General features: G+C 39.3%; 1 protein-coding gene across 4 annotated transcripts in view; it reads left to right on the forward strand.

The window, feature by feature from the left end:
* Positions 1 to 238: 238 nt before the first annotated feature.
* Positions 239 to 23,817, forward strand: part of LOC124260826 (protein spinster homolog 1-like) — a 28,944-nt gene continuing 5,365 nt past the window's right edge. The window contains exons 1-11 of one of the 4 annotated variants that reach the window (XM_046695147.1): positions 239 to 501; positions 2,169 to 2,348; positions 9,701 to 9,903; positions 11,346 to 11,497; positions 12,269 to 12,335; positions 13,306 to 13,442; positions 14,556 to 14,684; positions 15,306 to 15,501; positions 16,455 to 16,520; positions 17,533 to 17,631; positions 18,769 to 18,949. In XM_046695147.1, coding sequence (XP_046551103.1) covers positions 483 to 501; positions 2,169 to 2,348; positions 9,701 to 9,903; positions 11,346 to 11,497; positions 12,269 to 12,335; positions 13,306 to 13,442; positions 14,556 to 14,684; positions 15,306 to 15,501; positions 16,455 to 16,520; positions 17,533 to 17,631; positions 18,769 to 18,949 — 1,429 coding nt within the window. In that variant the 5' untranslated portion in view covers positions 239 to 482. Of the gene's footprint in view, positions 502 to 2,001; positions 2,349 to 9,700; positions 9,904 to 11,345; positions 11,498 to 12,268; positions 12,336 to 13,305; positions 13,443 to 14,555; positions 14,685 to 15,305; positions 15,502 to 16,454; positions 16,521 to 17,532; positions 17,632 to 18,768; positions 18,950 to 22,286; positions 22,370 to 23,817 lie in introns of those variants that run through there. The other 3 variants (XM_046695148.1, XM_046695149.1, XM_046695146.1) reach the window with 3 other exon arrangements.

Genomic DNA, 23,817 nt, shown 5'->3' on the forward strand with positions numbered 1-23,817 from the left:
CGTATTGTTTCGTTTTAGCTATACATTTGGTCGTTGCAAACATTTTGATGACACTAACAATGACGTTATTAATTTTATACCAATTCACACGCTTCACGTGTCCCTTACATTCCGTAATAAGATTACATATTACAACCACTTGTGCGTATCATTTTTTATTTGAGAGGCATATCAACATGACTGTGTTGCCAGTGTAGCGTGTGTCAGGTGATAGTGACTGAACTCAGTATGACCCAAATATAACGTCGACTTATTTCCGTCATTCTACATATCAGCCCGGGCCTTATCGCTCCAGTGTCGTGTGTAGATTCTGCATGATTAGCGGACAATCAACGTGTCTCTGTAAAATCTGAAATACCGTGATGCGTAGTTTTAAACTTTATGGTAAACAGCACCATTTGTGAATTATGAATATTGATCATGGATATTACTAGTGGGAAACCATCAACCAGTGCTTGTGTGGTTATCACGTGAACTTCACAATGTACAACAGCGTTGCAGGTAAGACGGGGTTTTGTTTAAATGTCTTTTTGTGATTGCTGGAATGGACATAAGTGCTAGCTTTAACCGACTTCTCATCATCTATACTCATGCCAATAATGGTTGTTACCCCCCCCCCACAACAACCCCACACCCGCACCCCTCTCCAATAAAACAAATTGAAGGGGGTGACAACCATTATTGGCATGAGTATATATTGTCTACATAAGTCAAATAACTTTCGTCCCAAGCCTCGTAGAGATAGACTTCACCAACACGTTCATACATACACAAAAGTACCGCGTGACCGAAACCGAATTTAGAATGCACGCAACCCTCCTCCCCTCAAAGTTCAAAACTGTGGTTTCATTTCCGCAGGAAACAGTAATATTTCGTCGCCTGAGAAACAGATGATTTTATGTCCACTTTACAAGGTTTGAGTTGTCGCCTATTTTTTAGTTATCCAGTTTTTGGATATAGAACCATAATAAAAATTGAAAAAAAGACCTTTAGAGTAAAGATATGTACTTGAAAATATATATATCACGCACAGACCTCTATAATTAACAAATATTAAAAAACATCAATTTCACAAAACGTGGACATAGAACCATCTGTTTCTCAATCGATAGAAAACTTTTGTTGTGGATAGACATGTTCAATCTCGAAATATTTCTAATAAAATCGATCGTCATTTGACTTCATGTTCAAATGATATCTATATACTGTGGACCCCGTGAAGATACGGGTTAGAATTGATCTTCAGTAAGTTGATAGTAACCCATGCTTAGAAGCGACTAAGGGGATCGGGTGGTCAAGCTTGCTGACTTGGTTGACACATGTCATCGTATCCCAATGATGCTTATGTTGTTGATCACTGGATTGTCTGGTACAGAGTCGATTATTTACAGACTGCCGCCACATAGCTGGAATATTGCTGAGTGTGGCGTAAAAATACCCCCACCCCCACACACACCCACCCCACCCCTATATACTGTGAGGAGATGACTATAAAGTGGATTGGTTGGTCGGGCTTTGAGATATGGGTCCTCATTATTTTGTGCATTATTGTCACCTCCCAATCAAGAATAATTTGGCAAGTCTAGACTGCCTCAACTCAAATGAAGCATTTTGTGTTCTCCATTTGGATTATTTATTTACTTGTTTATGTTTATCAGTTTCGCGTGGGATATAAAGTCATGTAAGCGGTCACTGTAGCGTCTCTGCTTGACAAAAAATATGTATTCCAAATACATAGCTAAGTTATTCGGATTGTGTCTTAAAACAACGAACAAGCAATGAGATAAAATGTCAGTGTTATGAAATATGAGATTTTGATGTGATAAGAGAATGGTTGAAATTCTGATAATGAAACTCATGCAGTGTGGCGCACTCTACATATTATAATAATTTTTTTCAACAATTAAAAGTAAAAACATCGCTCATTGCTTATCAGAAGACGTTATGTCGCTGCACAAGAAATAGTTGTGTGGAATATCTTATCTTAAGCTTTCGTTTACTTCCTGTTTGAGCCTCACTGCCTCATGACTCGGTTGTAATCACAGAAATACGAACAGCGTAGTATTTTTGAAGGACTATGACTTAATATTGGAAGACACAAATGAATAACTTTGTTCCGCCTTTTGACGACACTGTATTGATGGACGACATGCCTGTTGCAATTACAGAGTCGGACACAGCACCGATAGTTGAGAATGAGGAAAATGGACACGCTGTTGCCAATGTTCCTGAAACACAGGCTGTTCAGCCTGCAGTCAATGGAATCAGCAGGGTGACGGCCTATATCACTGTAGCAACGCTGCTCGTCATCAACCTGCTCAACTACATGGACAGATACACTGTTTCAGGTAAAAATGGTTGAAGAAAGAGCGAATTGTAATTGCATAATATCGATACTGAGCCTTGAGAAACAGAGGGGCGTGGTTATAGGTGTGTCATTTGCTCAATAGGTTTTTCAGGTCATCATTTGAGTCAATCTTACAGATGGTGACAACACTCTAGTTTTCTGGGCAGTTAGGCGTGCACTTTACACAGGTCACTCATTTCCATATTTCAGTTTACACTGCTTGCAGAATCGAACACACATTGCAATTGCCCGCTTGAAGCTAACTCACATTTCGTTAGGCTAATGTGTAGATTATATTAGCAAAAATTCTACCTCTGGACCACAGATGCTATCACAGACATTTAGTGCTTGTAAACGAAGTTAGCGCATCAGATTGTTCACGTTTATGCGCATGGGCAGTTGCCATTTTCTCAAGAAAACTACACAACTTGAAAAAATGTGCAGAGGCTCATCCAAGCTGCATTGGATTTCTTTGTTAGAAGAGATACCCAATCTCACAACTGACCCACAGGATTGTTAAGGGTACCTAATCCTAAGGATCTTTAAGAGGTGTTCCATCAGCATGTGTTGCCTGAAATGGGTACTACAGATATGGACCCCAGGTATGTTTCTGTATACAGAAATGTTAAAAAGCACAAATGTACCCTGGCCCATACACAGCTAACTCTTGGGACATAAGAGGCCCGCAAGTTCGGAGGAACGAGCGCCATATTTGAAACTCTGAGCCAGTTAGTGCTACAGTAAGTTGTGCATGATAAACTGCACTGTTGCGAAGTCATATAGAATGAATTAGCAGAGCAAGCACCTGAACTAACTCTAAGACTAGTGAATTAAGGGTTCCATAAGGCTTAGGACTAGCCTGAAACAGAATTTCTGAGGCTTTGCTTATCGACGTCGAGGTGTGGTCAAATAAAAAATAGCAGTTTTGGAAAACCCCAGGTTAAAAATAGCAGCATTGATGCATTGCGATACCCTCTACATTTCTGATTGGTTGTTAGGGTGCAAGGTCTCGCGCTCAATGAAAAGCGTGATCACTTGACCGGTAAAATTTACAAATGACCGGTATTTGAAATGCTTGCCGGTCATGATGTCCAGCTGTAATAAATGCCAGCGGAAACACTGATGTCATCATGTATGTCAAACAGAACCTGAAAAGTATGTATAACACACAGACTAATGGGTTGTTTAACCTAACACTAGCTGTATATTAAATTGTTAAAATGTGTAAGATGTAACATGTAACAAGCTAAATCTCTTTGATCTATAACAGTAGTTAACAGTATTAGGGTTAGGTAATTCAATAAATGTAAATTTCCGAATGAGTTCATTTTAAAGACTAGATGCTGGTCTATGTCATCTTTTGGAGGAGGGTAAAACTAAAAGTGATCTTTGAAGTTTCAAACCATATTGCCTCTTGCTTGCCCAGCAACCAACCTGTGCTTGTTGTTCGCGATGACTATGGATCTGATCGTCAGGCTTTATCGACTTTGTTGATTTAGGTGTCTTTATTCCTGATGGCATGCTCATAGCCTCAACTTGTCCAAAATTGATGTGTTACATGTTATCATTTTATTGCTGGGAACTAGTGGTGGTCCGATTAATTGAAATAATCAAAGATTGGTCGTAGTGACTAAACGACCAAGCAATCGATCATAATTTCTCATAATCGAACACAAACAATTCTGTAACACTTGGTTGGTTTTGTCTGTTATATTTCGTAAGCACTACAAGCTCGTTTCAAGTCATGATTGAATTCATAATAAAGATTCCAAGAAATTTATGTTCCTAACATACTAGTCATCCTTTAAAGATATGAAATTTTGCCAAAAAAAACCCCAAAAGAACTATATGTTTTTTTCCATATTTGTATGTGCATTAACAAATTTCATAAATGACGCTAACCAATTTTTTTCGATGATTGATCGGTAGTAATGAACCAATCATCAATTATGAGATTTTAACCAATTCCCAACACTACTGAGAACAGCTTTTGCTCATAAACGTTGATCAAACAAACCAAAGCATGATCTTGAGGTGAACTAATGCTGAGGTGCAAGTTGCGGAATGTTAATAAACATCGACATTTTCTTGCACATTATTCTTTTATTATAACCATACATTTTTGAAAAATATTAAATTATTTGAGAAATGATAACAAGTGTAATTGATGATTGTGGTATTGTCAGTAGTAACCATGGTAACAGTCATATTTTATTTTAATGGTAATAGAGATTGATGTGGAGATACAGGTCAATGCTCAGTTTTAATGAACCACATAACTATTATATTGGTGGCACCATATGAAGTTGAAATCAGTTGTGTACATATTTGGTATTTAAGGAAATTCAAGTGTTTATCAGGTGTTTTGGGTAGCCAAATGGTTAAGTGTTAGCTAGTCACGCTGAAGGCCACGGTTTGATTCCCTACATGGGTACAATGTGTGAAGCCCATTTCTGTTGGACCGCGCAGTGATATTGTTGGAATATTGCTAAAAGTGGCACAAAACAATACTCACTCTAACTTAGTCTAAGTGTCTTATTTGAGCAGGTAAACAGTTGATGCCTGATAATATTTAGTTTCTGATGTTTTGTGACATGGCCGCTGAGCCCTTAAACAATGCAACATCTGAAGGTGAGGTGAGGTGCAATTGGGTTAAACGTCGTGCTTGAGAATATTTCTCTCATATGACGACGTGCATGCGTGTGTATGTGTTTGTACTAGCCCAGACTGAAGCTGGATTTATAGTGCTAGCCCACTGAGAAACCATGCCGCAGTGAAGCATGAATACCCCACTCAGACACATTATACTGACTCCGAGCCAACCAGACCTTGTTGTACCCATTAATGCCGAGCGCCAGACAGGGACCAACAAGTACCATATTTTAACGTCTTTTGGTATGACGCGGTCGGGGATCGAACCCGCGACCTTCCGCTCTCCAGGTGGCCGCTCTAACCACTACACCACGGAGGCGGTCGCAACATCTGAAGAACCATTATCAACATAAAATCTTTTCCAAGTCTGATTGGACATATGTATGGCCAAGAATGTCCTAAATACTTTATCATCTAGAAATTTATATGAATGTTAATAATATTTGATAATATTTATGAATTCAACCATGTGTCCATATTTGCTACCAATTTTGCTCATGCAAGCAATGCACACCAAAGATTATGTAGTTTGACATTCAGTTGAACAATCTATTTGCCTTATGGATGTGACAAATTATCAATATCAAAAATCGGTTAGATATGCGTTCAGTTCATGATAAGATATGGAATATAAATACATAGCTGACTGTATTTGTAAAATCACCCTGTACTATAAGTTATCACATCGTGTCGAGGGAAATACGGGGTTTTATCAGTCCCGAGTAAGGTTGTATTGAGTACCTTATTTCCCTCGACATGATGTGATAACTCATTTACCTAGCCGAATGTTTTTACTAAATCAAAAGAAAACAAATACGCATCGAATCAATTTCATTCTCAGTTGTTGTGGCAACACGTTTCCTTGCTGCCATGTTGACACCAACTGATCGATTGACATCAATGCAGTGCACGTTACTAAAGGTTTGGCGATGCACGCTTTTCTCACTTCACGTGGTCACCGAGGCGTGGCGGGATAATATGACTTTTGTACTCCCTGCTCGCGGATCGTGACGGGTGTACATGGTATTTTATCAGAGTCATGTGAACCAATCAAAACTCGACATTCTGACATGAGGCTGGATAAAGTGCTGTATGCGCTGCATGCTGAAGTGAGTGAGTTACGTTTAACTCCACACTCAACAATATTTCCAGCTTTATGGCAGCAGTCTGTAAGTAAGCGAGTCTGGACCAGACAATCCAGGGATAAACAGCATGGACATCTATCTACGCAATTGGAATACGATGACATGTGTCAACCAAGTCAGCGAGCGTGACCACCCGATCCTGTTCGTTGCCTCTTACGACCAGCATGGGTTACTGAAAACCAATTCTAGTCTGGATCTTCACAGGTTATAATGCATGCTGAAAGGCCTGCTGAAATTACTATCAGCCCGAAATTAAATCTGTCAGCTAGTGATGGGAATTGGTTAAAATCTCTTAATTGATGATTGGTTCATTACTACCGATCAATAATCGAAAATAATTGGTTAGCATCATTATTGAAATTTGTTAATGCACATAAAAATAATGGAAAAATGCAGTTCTTTTGTTGTTTTTTTGCAAATTTCACATCTTTAAAGGATGACTAGTATGTTAGGAACATAAATCCCCTGGAGTCTTTAAGATAAATTCAATCATGACTTGAAGCGAGCTTGTAGTGCTTACGAAATGTAACAGACAAAACCAACCATGTGAAAAATATTGTTAATGAAAACAATTGTTCCAGAATTGTTTGTGTTCGATTATGAGAAATTATGATCGATTGCTTGGTCGTTTAGTCACTACGACCAATCTTCGATTATTTCAATTAATGGACCACCACTACTGTCAGCTTGAGATTTCCTTAAACTATTTGTCTGTAAGTAGCAATATTAAACAGAATCATTTTCGCTAAGCAAACAACAGAAAACAAACTTTTATAAGGAAAATGTGAAATTTGTAATTAAGCATGATGAGGCATGATGAATCACAAGTTCAACATTATTTCCTGTTTATGTGCCGGAATTAGGATTATAGTGTATGTTTACCTTGTGAACCTAGTTAGATAAAGCAGTCAGCTGTACATGTTTCCGCTTAATTACCAGGATAAAGTGAAGGTGTACACAATAATATCACAGAGGAAATTTTGATAATAATAATGATAATAATACCATTGGCTGTTTGGGCTGTTTGTAGAGGGGGCAAGGGCCCTGAGTTGATGATTTGGGGGCGTGGTGAGCGAACTGGCTAAAGCGCCAGGCTAGTGATCCAGTGAGCTTGAGGTGACGGGATCGAGCCCACCTGTGACCGGGTGTAAAACCTTGGAGTCAACTTTGTGTGCAGACTCTTTCAGTGTTGTCACAACCCCTAGTGTACAGTACACAACCCTGTGCACTTAAAAGAACCCACGAATCCGTTGGTATATGACCAGATGGTGGCCACATGAATACGTGCAAACACCTAGTTGCGGGTACAGCAACGTGCAGTAAACTTGGACAAAGTACTGTGACTATGTGTCCCAGTCCACCCAGCTGTGAACGGGTACCTCCAGCGTGAGAGAGAGAGAGAGAGAGAGAGAGAGGATTCTGTGTCATCCTGCCACAACTGCTGGAGATGGCTTACAGAGTTCTTTTGTCTGTCTGACCATCCCTGAATCATAGAAATCTATCTTGCAGTTGTCAATTAATTTGATATTACAAGAAAGGTAGGATACTGTATGGATGACAACTTATATGCTATATTATGACAATGAGAGAGTATAGAGGAGCTATAACTGTGCACAATGAACTGATAAAACAACAGAGCACTCCAGCCATCATTGCTAATTAATTTACTGCATTAATTACCAATATCTATTGTTGTTAATCGATATTTTTTTTCTAAGTGTGCCTTAGGGCACCAGGCAAATATTTTAGGTGTGCTTTTCAGAAATCAAGTGTGCCCACATGTTTTTAGAATAAATGACTGTAGCAAGGATGATGATCTTTTGAAATTTATTGTCAGAAAACAACAAATGTAACCAGTTTTCCGTTATCACTGATATGTCTTCCGTTTAAGATGGCTTTCTTATGTTTCATTTGTTCTGCTTTCCCAACACCTTTAATAGCTAAGAATTGTGTGAGAGGTTCACATTTTTCAGTATATCTAACATACACTATTTCCTCTTCAATAACTGAACTATCAGTACTCCCAACACTCTAAATGAAAACACAACCAGATTTCTTTACATGAACCATCATAATTCCAGTGATTTCCTGGGTGATAAAGTCAATAAATGTTTTCGCTTGGTTGTCATTTGCATAAGTGTTTTGTTTGGTTATTAAGTAACTAAAGGTGTGTAATGTCTCTAAAAAATTAGGCGTGCCATAAGGGCACTGAGAACATTTTTTATCCGTGCCATTTCGATATTTACCGTGCCATGGCACACTAATATATGGGGTATTTCAACCCTGTACTGATGTACTACTATTAGATGAGCCACCGACCTGACAAATGACCCCAATTTGCATATATGGAACGCCTCCAGAACATTCCATTTGAAAATGAGGGAAACAGGTTGTCGCCCTAAAACTTGAACAGTTCAATTTCCTCGTATGCGAATCATGTTTTGATTGTTATATCATACTAACTAAGTATGGTGGGGTAGTCTAGTGGTTAAAGCTCTCTAAACCCGGTATTGGTGGGACCGGCGAAAAATGCAGGTATAGAGGGCGTGCTGGTTTAGAGAACGTTTCCCTTTTCATCCTGAGAATGATCTTCCGTGTGCCGCTTTGAACTGAATAGCTTTCTCTTTCAAAATAAGGCCAGAAATGGGCATGTGTTTAATGCAGGTAGTCAAAAACCAATCATGTGTCAGTGTGTTAATTTTGTGAAATTTACTGTTTTCATTCACCCGACAATTAATTTATAATACAAGTGACACGTGTCACTCACCAATTTACCTGGCCTACTTAGATCTAATCCTTATCCATACTCCTTTTATCAGACAACATCAATGTACTTAATGCTTAATCAGCCAATCAACAGGAGAGCAGAGATATCGGATGTCGGTTTGGAGAGCATTAATTACTGTACAAACAGTCAATTGGGCGGTCTTTGTTGTGCCGAAATACGGAATAGACTGACGCCAGATTAGAGGGCGTGTAAATGATCATAAATTAACTAACTTCTGCCAGGACCAAATTCTATTGCCGATATTGAGAGCATGCCGGATTGGAGGGCTGTCGGTTTAGAGGGCTTCCATTATAAATGTATTAATCATAATATGAATGACTACTACACTGCATCAGAAAGTTGTTCATGTTCATCAAACTGATTTCAGCACTGAGATTGTCATACTTTAACATAAGTTTACTGAAGTCATCATGCTTTGTGGAGCAGGACCCTGGATCCACAATGTCTATGGAATCGGTAATTGCCAACCATGATTCCACTGATGTCTTTCAGTGGCATTTAGAAGTTGTACATTGATGTCAAGATATTTTTATGGATTAAACTTCTTTATAATTTCCCTCACGATAGCGTTTGAGACCATTCCAGGTCCTTTCATCAGGTGAACTGACAACATCATAGTCCCAACTGTCAGTTCACCTGATGAAGGGACCTGGAATGGTCTCGAAACGTCGTGAGGGAAATTATAAAGAAGTTTAATCCATAAAAATATCTTGGACATGATTCCACTGTCCCGAACTTCTATATACTTACTGTCTACCTACATTGCAGGCGTACTCCTCCCTCTACAGAGTTTCTATGGAATTGGTAATTCTGAAGCCGGACTCATTCAGACATCCTTTATCTGCACATACATGGTCTTCTCTCCGATATTCGGTTACCTTGGCGACAGATACACCAGGAAATACATCATGGCATTTGGCATCTTCATGTGGTCTGTGTTCACCCTCTCTGCATCCTTCATTGGCAAAGATGTAAGTTGAAGACGTTACATTGTTTACAGCAACGAGAAGATCGTAACTCCCAAACTTATATTCATGGCACAAGAACCTGGGAAAGATCCGGGTTAGAATTAACTCTTCAGTAACCCATCCTTGTCATAAAAGGCGACTAACGGGATCGGGTTGTCAGGATCGCTGACTTGGTTGACACGTCATCGTATCCCAATTGCGTAAATCGATGCTCATACTGTTGATCACTGGATTGTGTGGTCCTGACTCGATTATTTACAGACCGCCGCCATATAGCTGGAATATTGCTGAGTGTGGCATAAAACAACAATCAAACAAATCATGGAAAAAGTTCACTTAGTGGATTAGGATCTCAGTCCAGAAATTGATCTTAGCACAATGATGATCGTACTGTAAATGTAAAGGAGTGATGTCATTTTATCATGTAACTTTCTGGACTAAAACCCTGATCTAGTCAGTAGCAAGATGTCAAATAAATATTATAATAGAATAAGTCTCTATTTATGTCTTGAGAAATGTACTGTATAATTAGTCCTGCATATTAAATTCTCTTTTCACTGGTTCTACAAGTGACAGAAAAACCTTGTTGAAATAGACTCAGGTTGAAGATCTGACAATGCTAACGTTGAAATCTGAAAAAAACTTTACTGTCTATGCTTTGAAATTTCTTCCCGTATTTGGTAGTAAAAGAATCTTACTAATTAAACCTATAATTTGCAAATTAACATGATCAAGCAGATATGTTGAACATTTATTTTGTACACACTGCCAAAGATTAGTATTTAATGTAATTAAATGTAATTACATTAAAGATTGATGAACAGCCAATTCTTTCAAATCACTATCCAAATTACTCTCCTGTAAACCAGTCAAATGACATATCAGTTACAGTGAAATGAAAGAATCATGTGTTTTTAACTGTTTTGAGTAAGGACAAAACTTCATGGATGAACAACTTCTTTATATGGATGATGCGACATTTCGATACAGATTCTTGTATCGTTGTCAAGCAAGTATACCATACAAGAATCTGTATCGAAATGTCACGTCATCCGAATAAAGATGTTGTTCATCGATAAAGTTTTGTCCTTAAATATTCTCCAACTTCTAAACATGCGACTCAAAGAAGTTATTTTGAGTAGTATATTTTAATGCTTAATTATCTTCACTATGTCTTCTTAACGAAAAACATTTCACTATATTTTTATGTGGAATCATGGGTAAAATGTGCTTATTTTCTAATGTGTCATTGGATTTAATATCGAGATGTTCTGCGTTATTTACATAATATTGTATTCGAAACTTGAAATGCTGTTGTCCATGGATAAAATGTGCTTATTTTCTAATGTGTCATTGGATTTAATCCTGAGATGTTCTGTGTTATTTACATAATATTGAAATCGAAACTTGAAATGCCGTTGTCATACCACTACTTATACTTGCAGTCATTCTATGCGTTTGTGTTGCTGCGAGCACTGGTGGGTATCGGTGAAGCTAGCTACTCCACAATCGCCCCCACCATCATCGCTGACTTGTTCTCCAAAGGAATGAGGACAAAGATGCTGATGGTGTTCTACTTTGCCATCCCTGTTGGAAGGTAAGGGGAGGTAACCCCATTCTCTTCCCACAGAGGTTACTGGTCATTTCTTCTTACGAACCTCTGTTCTAATACGGTCATATTTTCCGGTTCTCGTAAAATCCCCTAGCGGCAAAAAAACGCAACACGAATTATCTCCCTTCTTTCTGTCCAATCAGAACACGTGTTACATCAACTTGACTAATACAAGCAAATGTTGGGTCACAAATATCCCTCCTCTGCCAGGAACCTGTGTTGATGTGACACACAAGACATTTAATGGTTAGCATAGCCGTTGTCAACGAGGGCGATGGAGACGCCATTGATCCGCCATTTACATGACTGAGTTCTGTCTATAAGAAACGTTTGCGCATCGCGCAGGGAAAGAGGTTCTAGTTTTCCCGAAGCATACGGAAATAACCGAGGCCTTGCGAATGAGCACTTTTGAAACAACGTCGCTGATTTCACAACTAAATCTGATTGCAACCAATCACAAATCCTGAACACTCGCACCATTAAAGGGCCGTATTAGAACAGAGGTTCGTAGGAATGTATGACAAGTAACCTCTGTGGGAAGAGAATGAGGTAACTCATGCCTAACAAAAATATTCAATTAAACCTTCCATCTTGTAACAGTGTATGTATCTCTGAATGATGTGTATGTAAACACAATAATTGGTGCAAATGTTTGAAATTATTTGTGATGGTAATAGCAAAGAAAATTTATTCTATTCTCAAATTAAGCTAATTGTGCAAGTTCAATCTAATGCCTGTACCTACTCTGTTTTTCAGCGGCATGGGCTATATTGTTGGGTCCTACGTCGCGAGTGCATTGCACAACTGGCAGTGGTCACTTCGGGTATGTTGGATCTTCTTCATCTTCGCTTTAACAATTTGCAAATGCTGTACAACACCGTGTAAGTCAGAACATCGACAGCCGACAAGACCACCTCTAACACAGAGATATTGATATGAAGTCAGGTGGATCCTATATATATTCAGGTGGCTCCAATCTTTTGCTAACACTGCTTTTGTTGTACCAGGCGATACAAACCCTCTGAATTACCCGTGTTTAGTTGATTCAAGTATTGTGGGTTTTTGTTTTCCCTTTCAGCCCCAGTGCTTTGTTTAGTTATATTCTAGTGTTGTGTTCTAGGTATCACAAAGCCTCTGTGCTTTGTTTAGTTATATTCTAGTGTTGTGTTCTAGGTATCACAAAGCCTCTGTGCTTTGTTTAGTTATATTCTAGTGTTGTGTTCTAGGTATCACAAAGCCTCTGTGCTTTGTTTAGTTATATTCTAGTGTTGTGTTCTAGGTATCACAAGCCTCTGTGCTTTGTTTAGTTATATTCTAGTGTTGTGTTCTAGGTATCACAAAGCCTCTGTGCTTTGTTTAGTTATATTCTAGTGTTGTGTTCTAGGTATCACAAAGCCTCTGTGCTTTGTTTAGTTATATTCTAGTGTTGTGTTCTAGGTATCACAAAGCCTCTGTGCTTTGTTTAGTTATATTCTAGTGTTGTGTTCTAGGTATCACAAAGCCTCTGTGATTTGTCTTATGCGGTCAGGTTGCACCAGGCCTTGGTGCGCTGTGTGAAGTGTTCGTTCTAGTGCTATGTTTAAGGTTACACCTGGCTCAGGTTTTCTGTCTAGTGTTGTGTTCTTTGTGTTGCGAATGTAGACTTATTGCTAAAATGTAGGCTGGTCTTTCTGGAGACTAGAGACAATTACCCACTTTAGTACAGTGTGTGAAGCCCATTTCTGATAGTGTGATATTGCATAAATATTGTGTGTAACCACACTCACTCACTCACTCACTCCTTTGTGTTCCAGGTCACTCCCGGTCTGGGTGCTGTGTGTGTAGTGTTGATTCTAATTTTCTGCAAGGAACCCCCACGAGGACACTCAGAGGGGGGAACACATCTTGTCAACACAAGCTTTTTAGAAGACATAAAAGCTCTAGTAAAAAAGTAAGATTATCTTTGCCTGTTTGTTAATCATGTCATTTGAGGATGCTGTAAATAGGATATTCCATCAACCATGTTACTATCATTTTGAGAGTATTTCATCCTCTTATTTTTTTATATGCATAAATCAACAGAAGTTTCACCTCATTTGATAAATGTTGTTTGATGTCATAAGTCATACATCTGAAGTTCTGTGTAATGTCCAAAATTATTTTTCCAACTGTTTCCAGTTTGTATAACTCCAGGTGACTGCTGGGGCTGTGGGGTAGCCTAGTGGTTCAAGCGTTCACTTGTCACGCCGAAAACCCGGGTTCGATTCCCCTCATGGGAACAATGTGCAAAGCCCATTTCTGGTATCCCCCGCTGTGATATTGCTGGAATATTGCTAAAAGCGGCGTAAAACTTCACTCACTCACTCACTCACCAGATGACTGTTGGGGCTGTGTTCACTATTGTTTCAGGTTACACACTGTTGCAAACTCCACACTACTGCAATAGTATTTCCTCTAATAAGAGCCTGGGCGTTTATTTTTTCAACAGACTTCTCGACCCAGCCCTTATTAGAGGCCCTTAAGCCTAAGCTTACTGGGTGTAATGTAATTGTTAGTGAGCTACTAAACCCTGAGCTGCGTATTAGAGGTAGCCGGCCCTGGAAATATGGTACATAGTTGCAAGAGGCATCCTAACACATTCATTGTAAGGAAATATGGTAGATGGCAATTGTGATGTAGCTAAGACATTCATTGTATGTTGCAGATGCAGATGGCAGATTGTGATGTAGCAGATGGTGATTGTGATGTAGCAGATGGTGATTGTGATGTAGCAGATGGTGATTGTGATGTAGCAGATGGTGATGTAGTGATGGTGTGAGCAGATGGTGATGTGATGTAGCAGATTGTGATGTAGCAGATGGTGATTGTGATGTAGCAGATGGTGATTGTGATGTAGCAGATGGTGATTGTGATGTAGCAGATGGTGATTGTGATGTAGCAGATGGTGATTGTGATGTAGCATTGTGATGTAGCAGATGGTGATTGTGATGTAGCAGATGGTGATTGTGATGTAGCAGATGGTGATTGTGATGTAGCAGATGGTGATTGTGATGTTTTGTTGCAGCACCAGTTTTATGTTCTCGACGGCTGGCTTCACCTGCGTGGCCTTCGTGACGGGAGCTCTGGCCTTCTGGGCCCCCACGTATATGACGGATGCTATAGAATCTCAAAGTCAGACAGTGGAAATGTCACAGTAAGTTCTACCACTCTACACTTCAGGAATGAAATCGCCAGAAATTCCATTTTTGATAGAATACGCTGTCTTTTTTTAGTAAATCAACAAGTTTTAGGTCACATGTTAGTATAAACCCCATACCCATTTATGCTTGTAGACCTTACAGATTATTTTCTTTGAGTGGTATTTTAGAAGTTGTGACATACAATAGTGAACAAACTTTATGGATAACAACTTCTCTTCCTCTTAATGTTACATTCCTGCTTGACAACGGTATAAGAATCAGTATCGAAATTTCGCACTCACGTAATAAAAGAAGTTGTTATCCATAATGATTGTTCAATCTTACAGGTTATTGACATTTGCAAAAGAAAGTGTCCCCCTGATGTGTCTAATATTATATTTATTGTGCCAAAAAATTCTGAAATGTTGAAACAACGAGGGGGAATTTTTCTTTGATTTTCTAATAATAATATCAGTAGCTAAATTTTTACGGATCATACAGTTTATGATGCACTTGCTCCCTTCCTTCTGGGTAATAATGTCATATGTATGATAATGACAAGGAAAATGTCATGCATTGGGACTTTTGAACATATATATAATAAATAGATTAATTGATTCCTGTTCTTCTTTCAGCGTGTCACTAATATTTGGAATTATCACAGTAGCTGCTGGGTTTATTGGTGTGGCTCTGGGGGCAGAGACAGCGAGGAGATACAAGAAAATAAATCCCCGATCTGATCCCATCATTTGTGCAATGGGACTATTGTGCTCTTCGCCGTTCCTCTTCTTCGCCCTTGTCCTGGCCAATTACTCAACACCAGCAACATGGGTGAGTAGTCAGCTGCAGTTATCTCCCTTGGCACACTGGGGAATGAAGCTCCTTACAGTGGCAGTTGGTTTTTGGAGCTGTCCAGAATATTCCACCAGTCATAGTGATGCCCGTTTGTTGAACTCTCTATACTATTGCAGCCAGTAGTCAAAACTGGTTGGATGATGTCATGTTCAAACAATGAAACACTGTGACATTGTATGCCAAGTGACCAACCGACATTGAGAATCGCTGACATGGCGTGCAAATGTGGAGATATGGGAAGTTATTACACATGATCATTCTACCCTCATGGAGTGTCAGGAGAGCGGAAGGTCGCTGGTTCGATCCCCGACCGCGTCATACCAAAAGACGTTAAAATATGGTACTTGTTGGTCCCTGCCTGGCGCTCAGCATTAATGGGTACATCAAGGACTGGTCAGCTCGGAGTCAGTATAATGTGTCTGAGTGGGGTATTCATGCTTCACTGCGGCATGGTATCTCAGTGGGCTAGCACTATAAAACCAGCTTAAAGTCTGGGCTAGTACAAACAGCCGCAAAACACATACACACGCATGCACGTCGTCATATGAGCGAAATATTCTCAAGCATGACGTAAAACCCAATTTCACCTCACCTCATGGAGTGTCAGTTGGGTAGCCTAGTGGGTAAAGCGTTTGCTCATCAAGCCGAAGACCCGGGTTCGATTCCCCACATGGGTACAATGTGTGAAGCCCATTCTGGTGTCCCCCAGCTGCGTAAGATTATCTCGCTCTAAACTCATTGATCTGCTTTTTTGAATGTCAAACCATTCTTTTGACCCACATGAAAGAATTGGAATAAAATGTATTCAGAAGTTTAATGGGCACTATTAACTTTACGCTGTCAATAAATCTAATGATTTTAGAACTTTAATTGTGGCAGAAGTAATCAATTTGATGCTTTTTAACCACAAAATATTGCTGATGTTTCAGGTGCTAATATTCCTTGGGGAGACGATGCTGTGTATGAACTGGGCAATTGTCACAGATATTTTATTGGTAAGTAATTAAATTGTGACTAGACTTTGCACTTCATGCTATACTGACTCAAGACATCCATGATTGCAGAGTATCTGCCTGAAGATCATGCGTTAGAAGTAACTGTTCTTACACACATGCACACACACACACGCACGCACGACGCATGCACCCACCACACACACACACTCACACTCACACAGAAAGGATGAATGGATGGATGCAAACACATGCACAGAAAGGATGGATTGATTGATTGATTGTTGGATTAGATTGTTTGGTTGAAAGATTGGATTGATTGAAAGGATTGATTGAGGGATTGTCTGATTGATTGAGGGATTGTCTGATTGATTGAGGGATTGTTGGATTGATTGAGGATTGTTGGATTGATTGAGGGATTGATTGGGGATTGATTATGTTGGATTGATTGAATACATTGTTAAAATCTTTAGAACATATTGTCAAAAAATAGAACACTGATTAATATTAATCTTATCTTACATGGCAATGCAGGTCTCTCAATTGACAACCAGAATGAATGTACATATCTATATCTCTGCTTTCTCAGATCTTGTACATATCCTAGCCTGTCTGTCAGTGTACTTTGTTGTAAGATAAATTGGTAATTATCTGGAAAGGGCTTTTCTAAGTTGGATAACTTGTGCCCAATCCTTTTCTTGAATGAATAAAATATGTTTAAAACAAATTGTTGGATTGATTGAGGGATTGATTGAGGGAATGTTGGATTGAATGTTGGATTGATTGAGGGAATGTTGGATTGAATGTTGGATTGATTGAGGGATTGATGGATTGATTGAGGGATTGATTGAGGAATTGTTGGAATGTTGGATTGAATGTTGGATTGATTGAGGGATTGATTGAGATTGATGGATTGATTGTTGGATTGATTGAGGGATTGTTGGATTGAATGTTGGATTGATTGATTGTGGAAGTAAATCATCTGGTGATGCAAGCCATGATTGCCTAAATCCTAGTCATCACAAAACTGATGTCTTGTGTTGGCGTCTTTCAGTATGTAGTTATACCAACAAGAAGATCAACAGCTGAGGCCTTCCAGATCCTTGTATCTCATGCTCTTGGGGACGCCGGCAGCCCCTACCTTGTGGGAAAGGTGAGCCATGTTTTTTATGGTAAAATTTCTTTTCAGCCCATAATTTACATCAATATTTTCACAAAGATTGTAATCTGTTCACTCAGGCCAAAACTTCACCTTGAGTGAAACATTGAAACTTGTCACCACACATGTTAAAATAAAGTTTTGATGTGGAGAAATGTTTTGATTGAGGGTTTAAATCATGGTTTGCCCCAATTATGTTTCTAGGTTTGTCAACATCTTTAATATACCATACAAAAAAGTAGGGGATATTGGATTTACAAGATTGATAAAATGCAAATGATGAAGCCAAGGAGGAAACAGATGATGAAAAGAAATTAAGGGAAAATATGACAATTTATTCCATTCCTTTGGAAATGTTTCATCTGTATGGATATATATTACTTTTCTCATGCATTGGCATTGGCTAGTGGTATGCTTGCAAAATGGAATATTCCCTACTTTTTTATAATGGTATACTATAGCTATTTGTTTTCACCAAAGTGGTTAACGCCTGAGCAGATATGATATGATTTACCTTGAATACTGTTTAAAGGGACATTATACCCAACTCATCGTTCTATCTTCAATCCTCTTACACTGAAACAGAACATGTCTCTCCACAAGGTCAATATATAGAGTTACCTTCCCTTATCGTAATTAGAGTAACCTTCCCTACTTTATTTCTAAGGGACTATTCATAATTTATGGGTAGGGGGTGATGATGATTTTTATGGAGAAGCATGTACAATGTGAATGACCCCACCTAAAATTTATGCACAAAGTAAGTGACCCCTCTGTTTCAGAGCCCTGTTTGTGCTGACCACCCTGCCTCCCCAGAACAAATGGGTACCCAAAATCATCCCATCCACCTAGCTCTCCTTTTAAGCATTTTTTAATGTTTCTATGTAACATATTTCTGTACTATACATGACTTACTCCGTGGTGTAGTGGTTTGCATCTCCCCAGAACAAAGTGGGTGATCCCCAACCACCCTTAAAAAATCATCCCATTAATGGGTACAACCCCCGGAGTCAGTATAAGCCATAAATCTCAGTTGAACATTCAGTCTGGGCCTACACACCACATGTCATAACATATATTCTCTGTACTCTTACAGTACTCTTAAAAAATATGTTTGCTTTTCTGTGACAGGTGTCGGATGCTCTCAGTACAAGTTTCCATGGAGATCCGAAGAGTCCCGCAGTACAGTTCCTGTCATTACAGTATGCACTGTACTCCACTGCCTTCGTCTGTGTTCTGGGAGGTGGCTTTTTCCTCGCCACTGCCCTCTTTGTAGAAGAAGACAAGGGTAAAGCCGATCGGCAAATTAGAGGTGAGTTCTGTCAGAATAACTAAGTTGAATGCGATTGTAAATCCAGTATGAAACTGCTGTGTAATTGTTGTGATCTAACAGAGTGATTTAACCTCATAAGTATTTTGATGTTTGACCCGTTAGTTGTCTATAATACTATGTTCTTAGATTATTAGGGCACAGAATAGACATGAAATGGGGTTTTTTAATGGTTGATTTGAGGTTTTCATCAATTCTGAAATCGAAGTTGGTGTTAAGATTTTTTTCACATTTTTGTCCAAACAAAAATTACTTTGAATGATCAGATCTCTATGTTATTGTCGGCTTTAAATTTGATTAAGTGATTTTATCCCTAAATCAGACACTTTTTGATGAATGTGCATTCTAAATGTTCCCTTCATAAACCAAGTGTTGCAACGGTTATAAGTAATGATAATTCATAAGTTGTTGGGGGCCGTGGGGTAGCCTAGTGGTTAAACCGTTCGCTTGTCACGCCCAAGACCTGGCTTTGATTCCCCACATGGGTACAATGTGTAAAACCCATTTCTGGTGGTCCCCCCTCTGTGATATTGCTGGAATGTTGCTAAAATCGCTGTAAAACCAAACTCACTCACTCTAAAGTTGTGGTATCATTTATTAATTGTTGTGACCTTTATATGTCAGGATGTGCTGGTTTGGGGATTTGGTTTGATTCATTCTCCTTGCGATCAGAGCTCCAATAAGCTATTCAATAAATATGCATGAAACACGTTTAAAAATTCAATGGTATAAGAACACTATAGGAACCTGAAGTGGCTTTTGATTTCTGGCCTCTATTTCTTGACAGCATTTAAATGCCTTTTGAATTCAGACTTCAGATTGACAGTAATTCTCCTTAAGTAAATAATGCACTCATTACCACCTGAAATGACTTTTGATCACAATTATGTTAAAATTTTGTTATCATTGGTCCACATTTACTCAAAAGTCCAAGATAGTAAAAATATTGAGTACCTAAAGATTACTATAAATACCCTATGTAAGTTATAACATTTGAGGAAATACTCAACTACAATTGTCTGAAGCCCTGTGTGAACATGAATTTTCTGAAAGATTTTGCCAGTGTGTCAACCATGTCCGACTTGACTTTCACTTTTGTCGCTCTTCGCTGATTCACTTGAACATGCTGAAATGGAATGGCATACTCTGTTATCTTGTGCATGATGTTTTGTTTGATCGATCATGTGTGATACTTTCTCCAGAGTTGGCATGAATCCTGTATGTGATGTTATGTGTGCCAGATGTGCTTGTGTCATTGAGGTTTTCAGCACTTAGTCCATGTATTGTTCCAGTCCAGCACAGGATCCATGTAGATATATCATTCAGTCTCAGGATACATCACCTGATCCAGTCCATCACCCTGTCTCAGTCCATGTAGCAGTCCATCACACTGGATCAGTCCATCACCCTGTATCAGTCCATGTGTCAGTCCATCACCCTGTATCAGTCCATGTATCAGTCCATCACCCTGTATCAGTCCATCACACTGTATCAGTCCATCACCCTGTATGTATCAGTCCATCACCCTGTATCAGTCCATCATCATGTATCAATCCAGTATCCATCCATCACACTGTATCAGTCCATCACCCTGCAGTCCATGTGTCAGTCCATCACCCTGTATCAGTCCATGTCTCGGGTCCATCACACTGTATCAGTCCATGTATCGGGTCCATCACACTGTATCAGTCCATCACCCAGTCTCAGTCCATGTATCAGTCCATGTATCAGTCCATCACCTGTATCAGTCCATGTATAGTCCAGTCCATCACCTGTATCAGTCCATGTATCAGTCCATGTATCAAGCCATCACCTGTATCAGTCCATGTATCAGTCCATCACCCTGTATCAGTCCATGTATCAGTCCATCACCCTCTATCAGTCATGTATCAGTCCATCACCTGTATCAGTCCATGTATCAAGCCATCACCTGTATCAGTCCATGTATCAGTCCTGTATCAGTCCATGTATCAGTCCATCCATGTATCAGTCCATCACCCTGTATCAGTCCATGTATCAGTCCATCACCCTGTATCAGTCCATGTATCAGTCCATCACCCTGTATCAGTCCATGTATCAGTCCATCACCCTGTATCAGTCCATGTATCAGTCCATCACCCTGTATCAGTCCATGTATCAGTCCATGTATCAGTCCATCACCCTGTATCAGTCCATGTATCAGTCCATCCACTGTATCAGTCCATCACCCTGTATCAGTCAGTCCATCACCCTGTATCAGTCCATGTATCAGTCCATGTATCAGTCCATCACCCTGTATCAGTCCATGTATCAGTCCATGTATCAGTCCATCACCCTGTATCAGTCCATGTATCAGTCCATCACCCTGTATCAGTCCATGTATCAGTCCATCACCCTGTATCAGTCCATGTATCAGTCCATCACCCTGTATCAGTCCATGTATCAGTCCCACCCTGTATCAGTCCATCACCCATCACCCTGTATCAATCCATGTATCAGTCCATCACCCTGTATCAGTCCATCACCCTCCATCAGTCATGTGTCAGTCCATCACCCTGTATCAGTCCATGTATCAGTCCATCACCCTGTATCAGTCCATGTATCAGTCCATCACCCTGTATCAGTCCATCACCCTGTATCAGTCCAGTCCATGTATCAGTCCATCAGTCCATCACCTGTATCAGTCATGTATCAGTCCATCATCAGTCCATGTATCAGTCCATGTATCAGTCCATGTATCAGTCCATCAGTCCATGTATCAGTCCATCACCTGTATCAGTCCATCCAGTCCATGTATCAGTCCATCACCTGTATCAGTCCATGTATCAGTCCATCACCCTGTATCAGTCCATGTATCAGTCCATCACCCTGTATCAGTCCATGTATCAGTCCATCACCTGTATCAGTCCATGTATCAGTCCATCACCCTGTATCAGTCCATGTATCAGTCCATCACCCTGTATCAGTCCATGTATGAGTCCATGTATCAATCCATGTATGAGTCCATCACCCTGTATCAATCCATGTACCAGTCCATGTATCAGTCCATGTATCAATCCATGTATCAGTCCACCACCCTGTATCAATCCATGTATCAGTCCATCACCCTGTATCAGTCCATCACCCTGTATCAATCCATGTATCAGTCCATCACCCTGTATCAATCCATGTATCAGTCCATCACCCTGTATCAGTCCATGTATCAGTCCATGTAGATGTATCAGTCCATGTAGATGTATCAGTCCATCACTCCATCAGTCCACTGTGGCTCAGTGCATGCATGTGTCCAAGCATCAGTTTATCAGTTTTCTCCCAACCAATATCGCTGTTGTGCCTGCAGGATCGGTGGACTCGAGTTTTGATGACGTAGAAGAGGTTGACGAAGTACAGATAGAGAGGTCACTGGATGCTTTCCCCTGAAATGTATATTTTACCTGTCCTTATACCTTCACCCTTTATCACTTAGAACACTAACACTACTTACATTGTTGGCAGAGATACTCACAGTTAGAATATGTGCAACTTCTTGAATTCATCATTTAATGCATATTTTCAGTTAATTGACAGTTCTCATGATGAACGCATTGTATATAAGACATGTAAATATCAACATTATAACAATCACAAAATATCTTGGATGTCAAAGTATCGTGCTGTTTGAGTATGCCTTCAATATATTAATAACAGTCTTTCCAATATATATTCCTACTAGCATACTAACTATGATATAGTTCCATGATAGAGTTCTATGTGTTCTACATACTAATCTTCTTTTGCTGTGTTCATAACCATGGTAACTGGTAGGTAAAATATAACAGATTTGACAGATATGATACTTGGTTTGTGTTTGGTTAACAAAATAGTTGCAGGATATTTAGACAGGCAATCATATAACTTCTCATCTCATAAGCTGATCAGAGAAAAGATGATAGATACATGCTTAAAAAAGGTGCAGCTACCATTGAAAATGCCAACTTATGGGCGACGTAGTTGACAAGTGAAGTAAACGTTGTATTTGTTATGCAATTTACCTGAATGTCAATTTGTATACTACACAAAAGACGTTAAAGAACATCTGGGTTTTTCAAAGTATATTGTTAATCTGCCATCTCCGCAACAGAAATGAACAAAATCAGGTGTTCTTAACTTTTGAGTATTATATACTGACATTACTTGCAGTAATAGTATTACTCAGGGGAATAGTATATCTTTATTTTGTATAAATGTTGCATTTTGTAGGAACAATCTGAAAGTTTTAGATAGCAACAATATGATTATTATAAAAATATATAACATTGTATTTGTTGAAAAAGCTTTGATGCATGAAGCAGGCTGTCCCTTCTGCAGCTTTCATTGTATAAGCATGCATGACTATTGTTGCTTTGTGTGTTGTTGTTTTGTTGTGTCAGTTTCCACGTGTATTCCAGTTGAGGTGATGGAATAATGATGATTAGTCTTAGTATGATGATAGCAGAAATCCGAGACTGGACCAACCAGGGTGAATCTTTGCCAAACTGACCTGACACCATTTTGCAAAGTGATATCAGTAATACGATGCTGTGTTTGACAATGGAGTTCAGATCATTGCAGCACTGACATCACTTTGGTCATGGCCTTGGGTCCTTGTTATAAAGTGATCATTAGGCTGTTTGAATATTTTTCTGTGTTTCTGAAGTCCCGCCCACCCTAAATTGTCATGACATGAAATCATAAAATGTTTATTTACCCAATTTACCCTGCAGCTGTGGGAAGTTTTGCCCTGATGTGATACAAAAATACCGTATTTCCTCTAATAAGCACCTGGGAGCTTATTTTTCAACAGACTTCCAAACCTGGCCCTTATTAGAGGCCAGTTGCTTTTGTGCTTCCTT

The sequence above is a fragment of the Haliotis rubra genome, unplaced genomic scaffold (assembly GCF_003918875.1).
Source record: "Haliotis rubra isolate DU_JTF1 unplaced genomic scaffold, ASM391887v1 Scf779, whole genome shotgun sequence".
Classification (NCBI taxonomy): Eukaryota; Metazoa; Mollusca; class Gastropoda; order Lepetellida; family Haliotidae; genus Haliotis; species Haliotis rubra.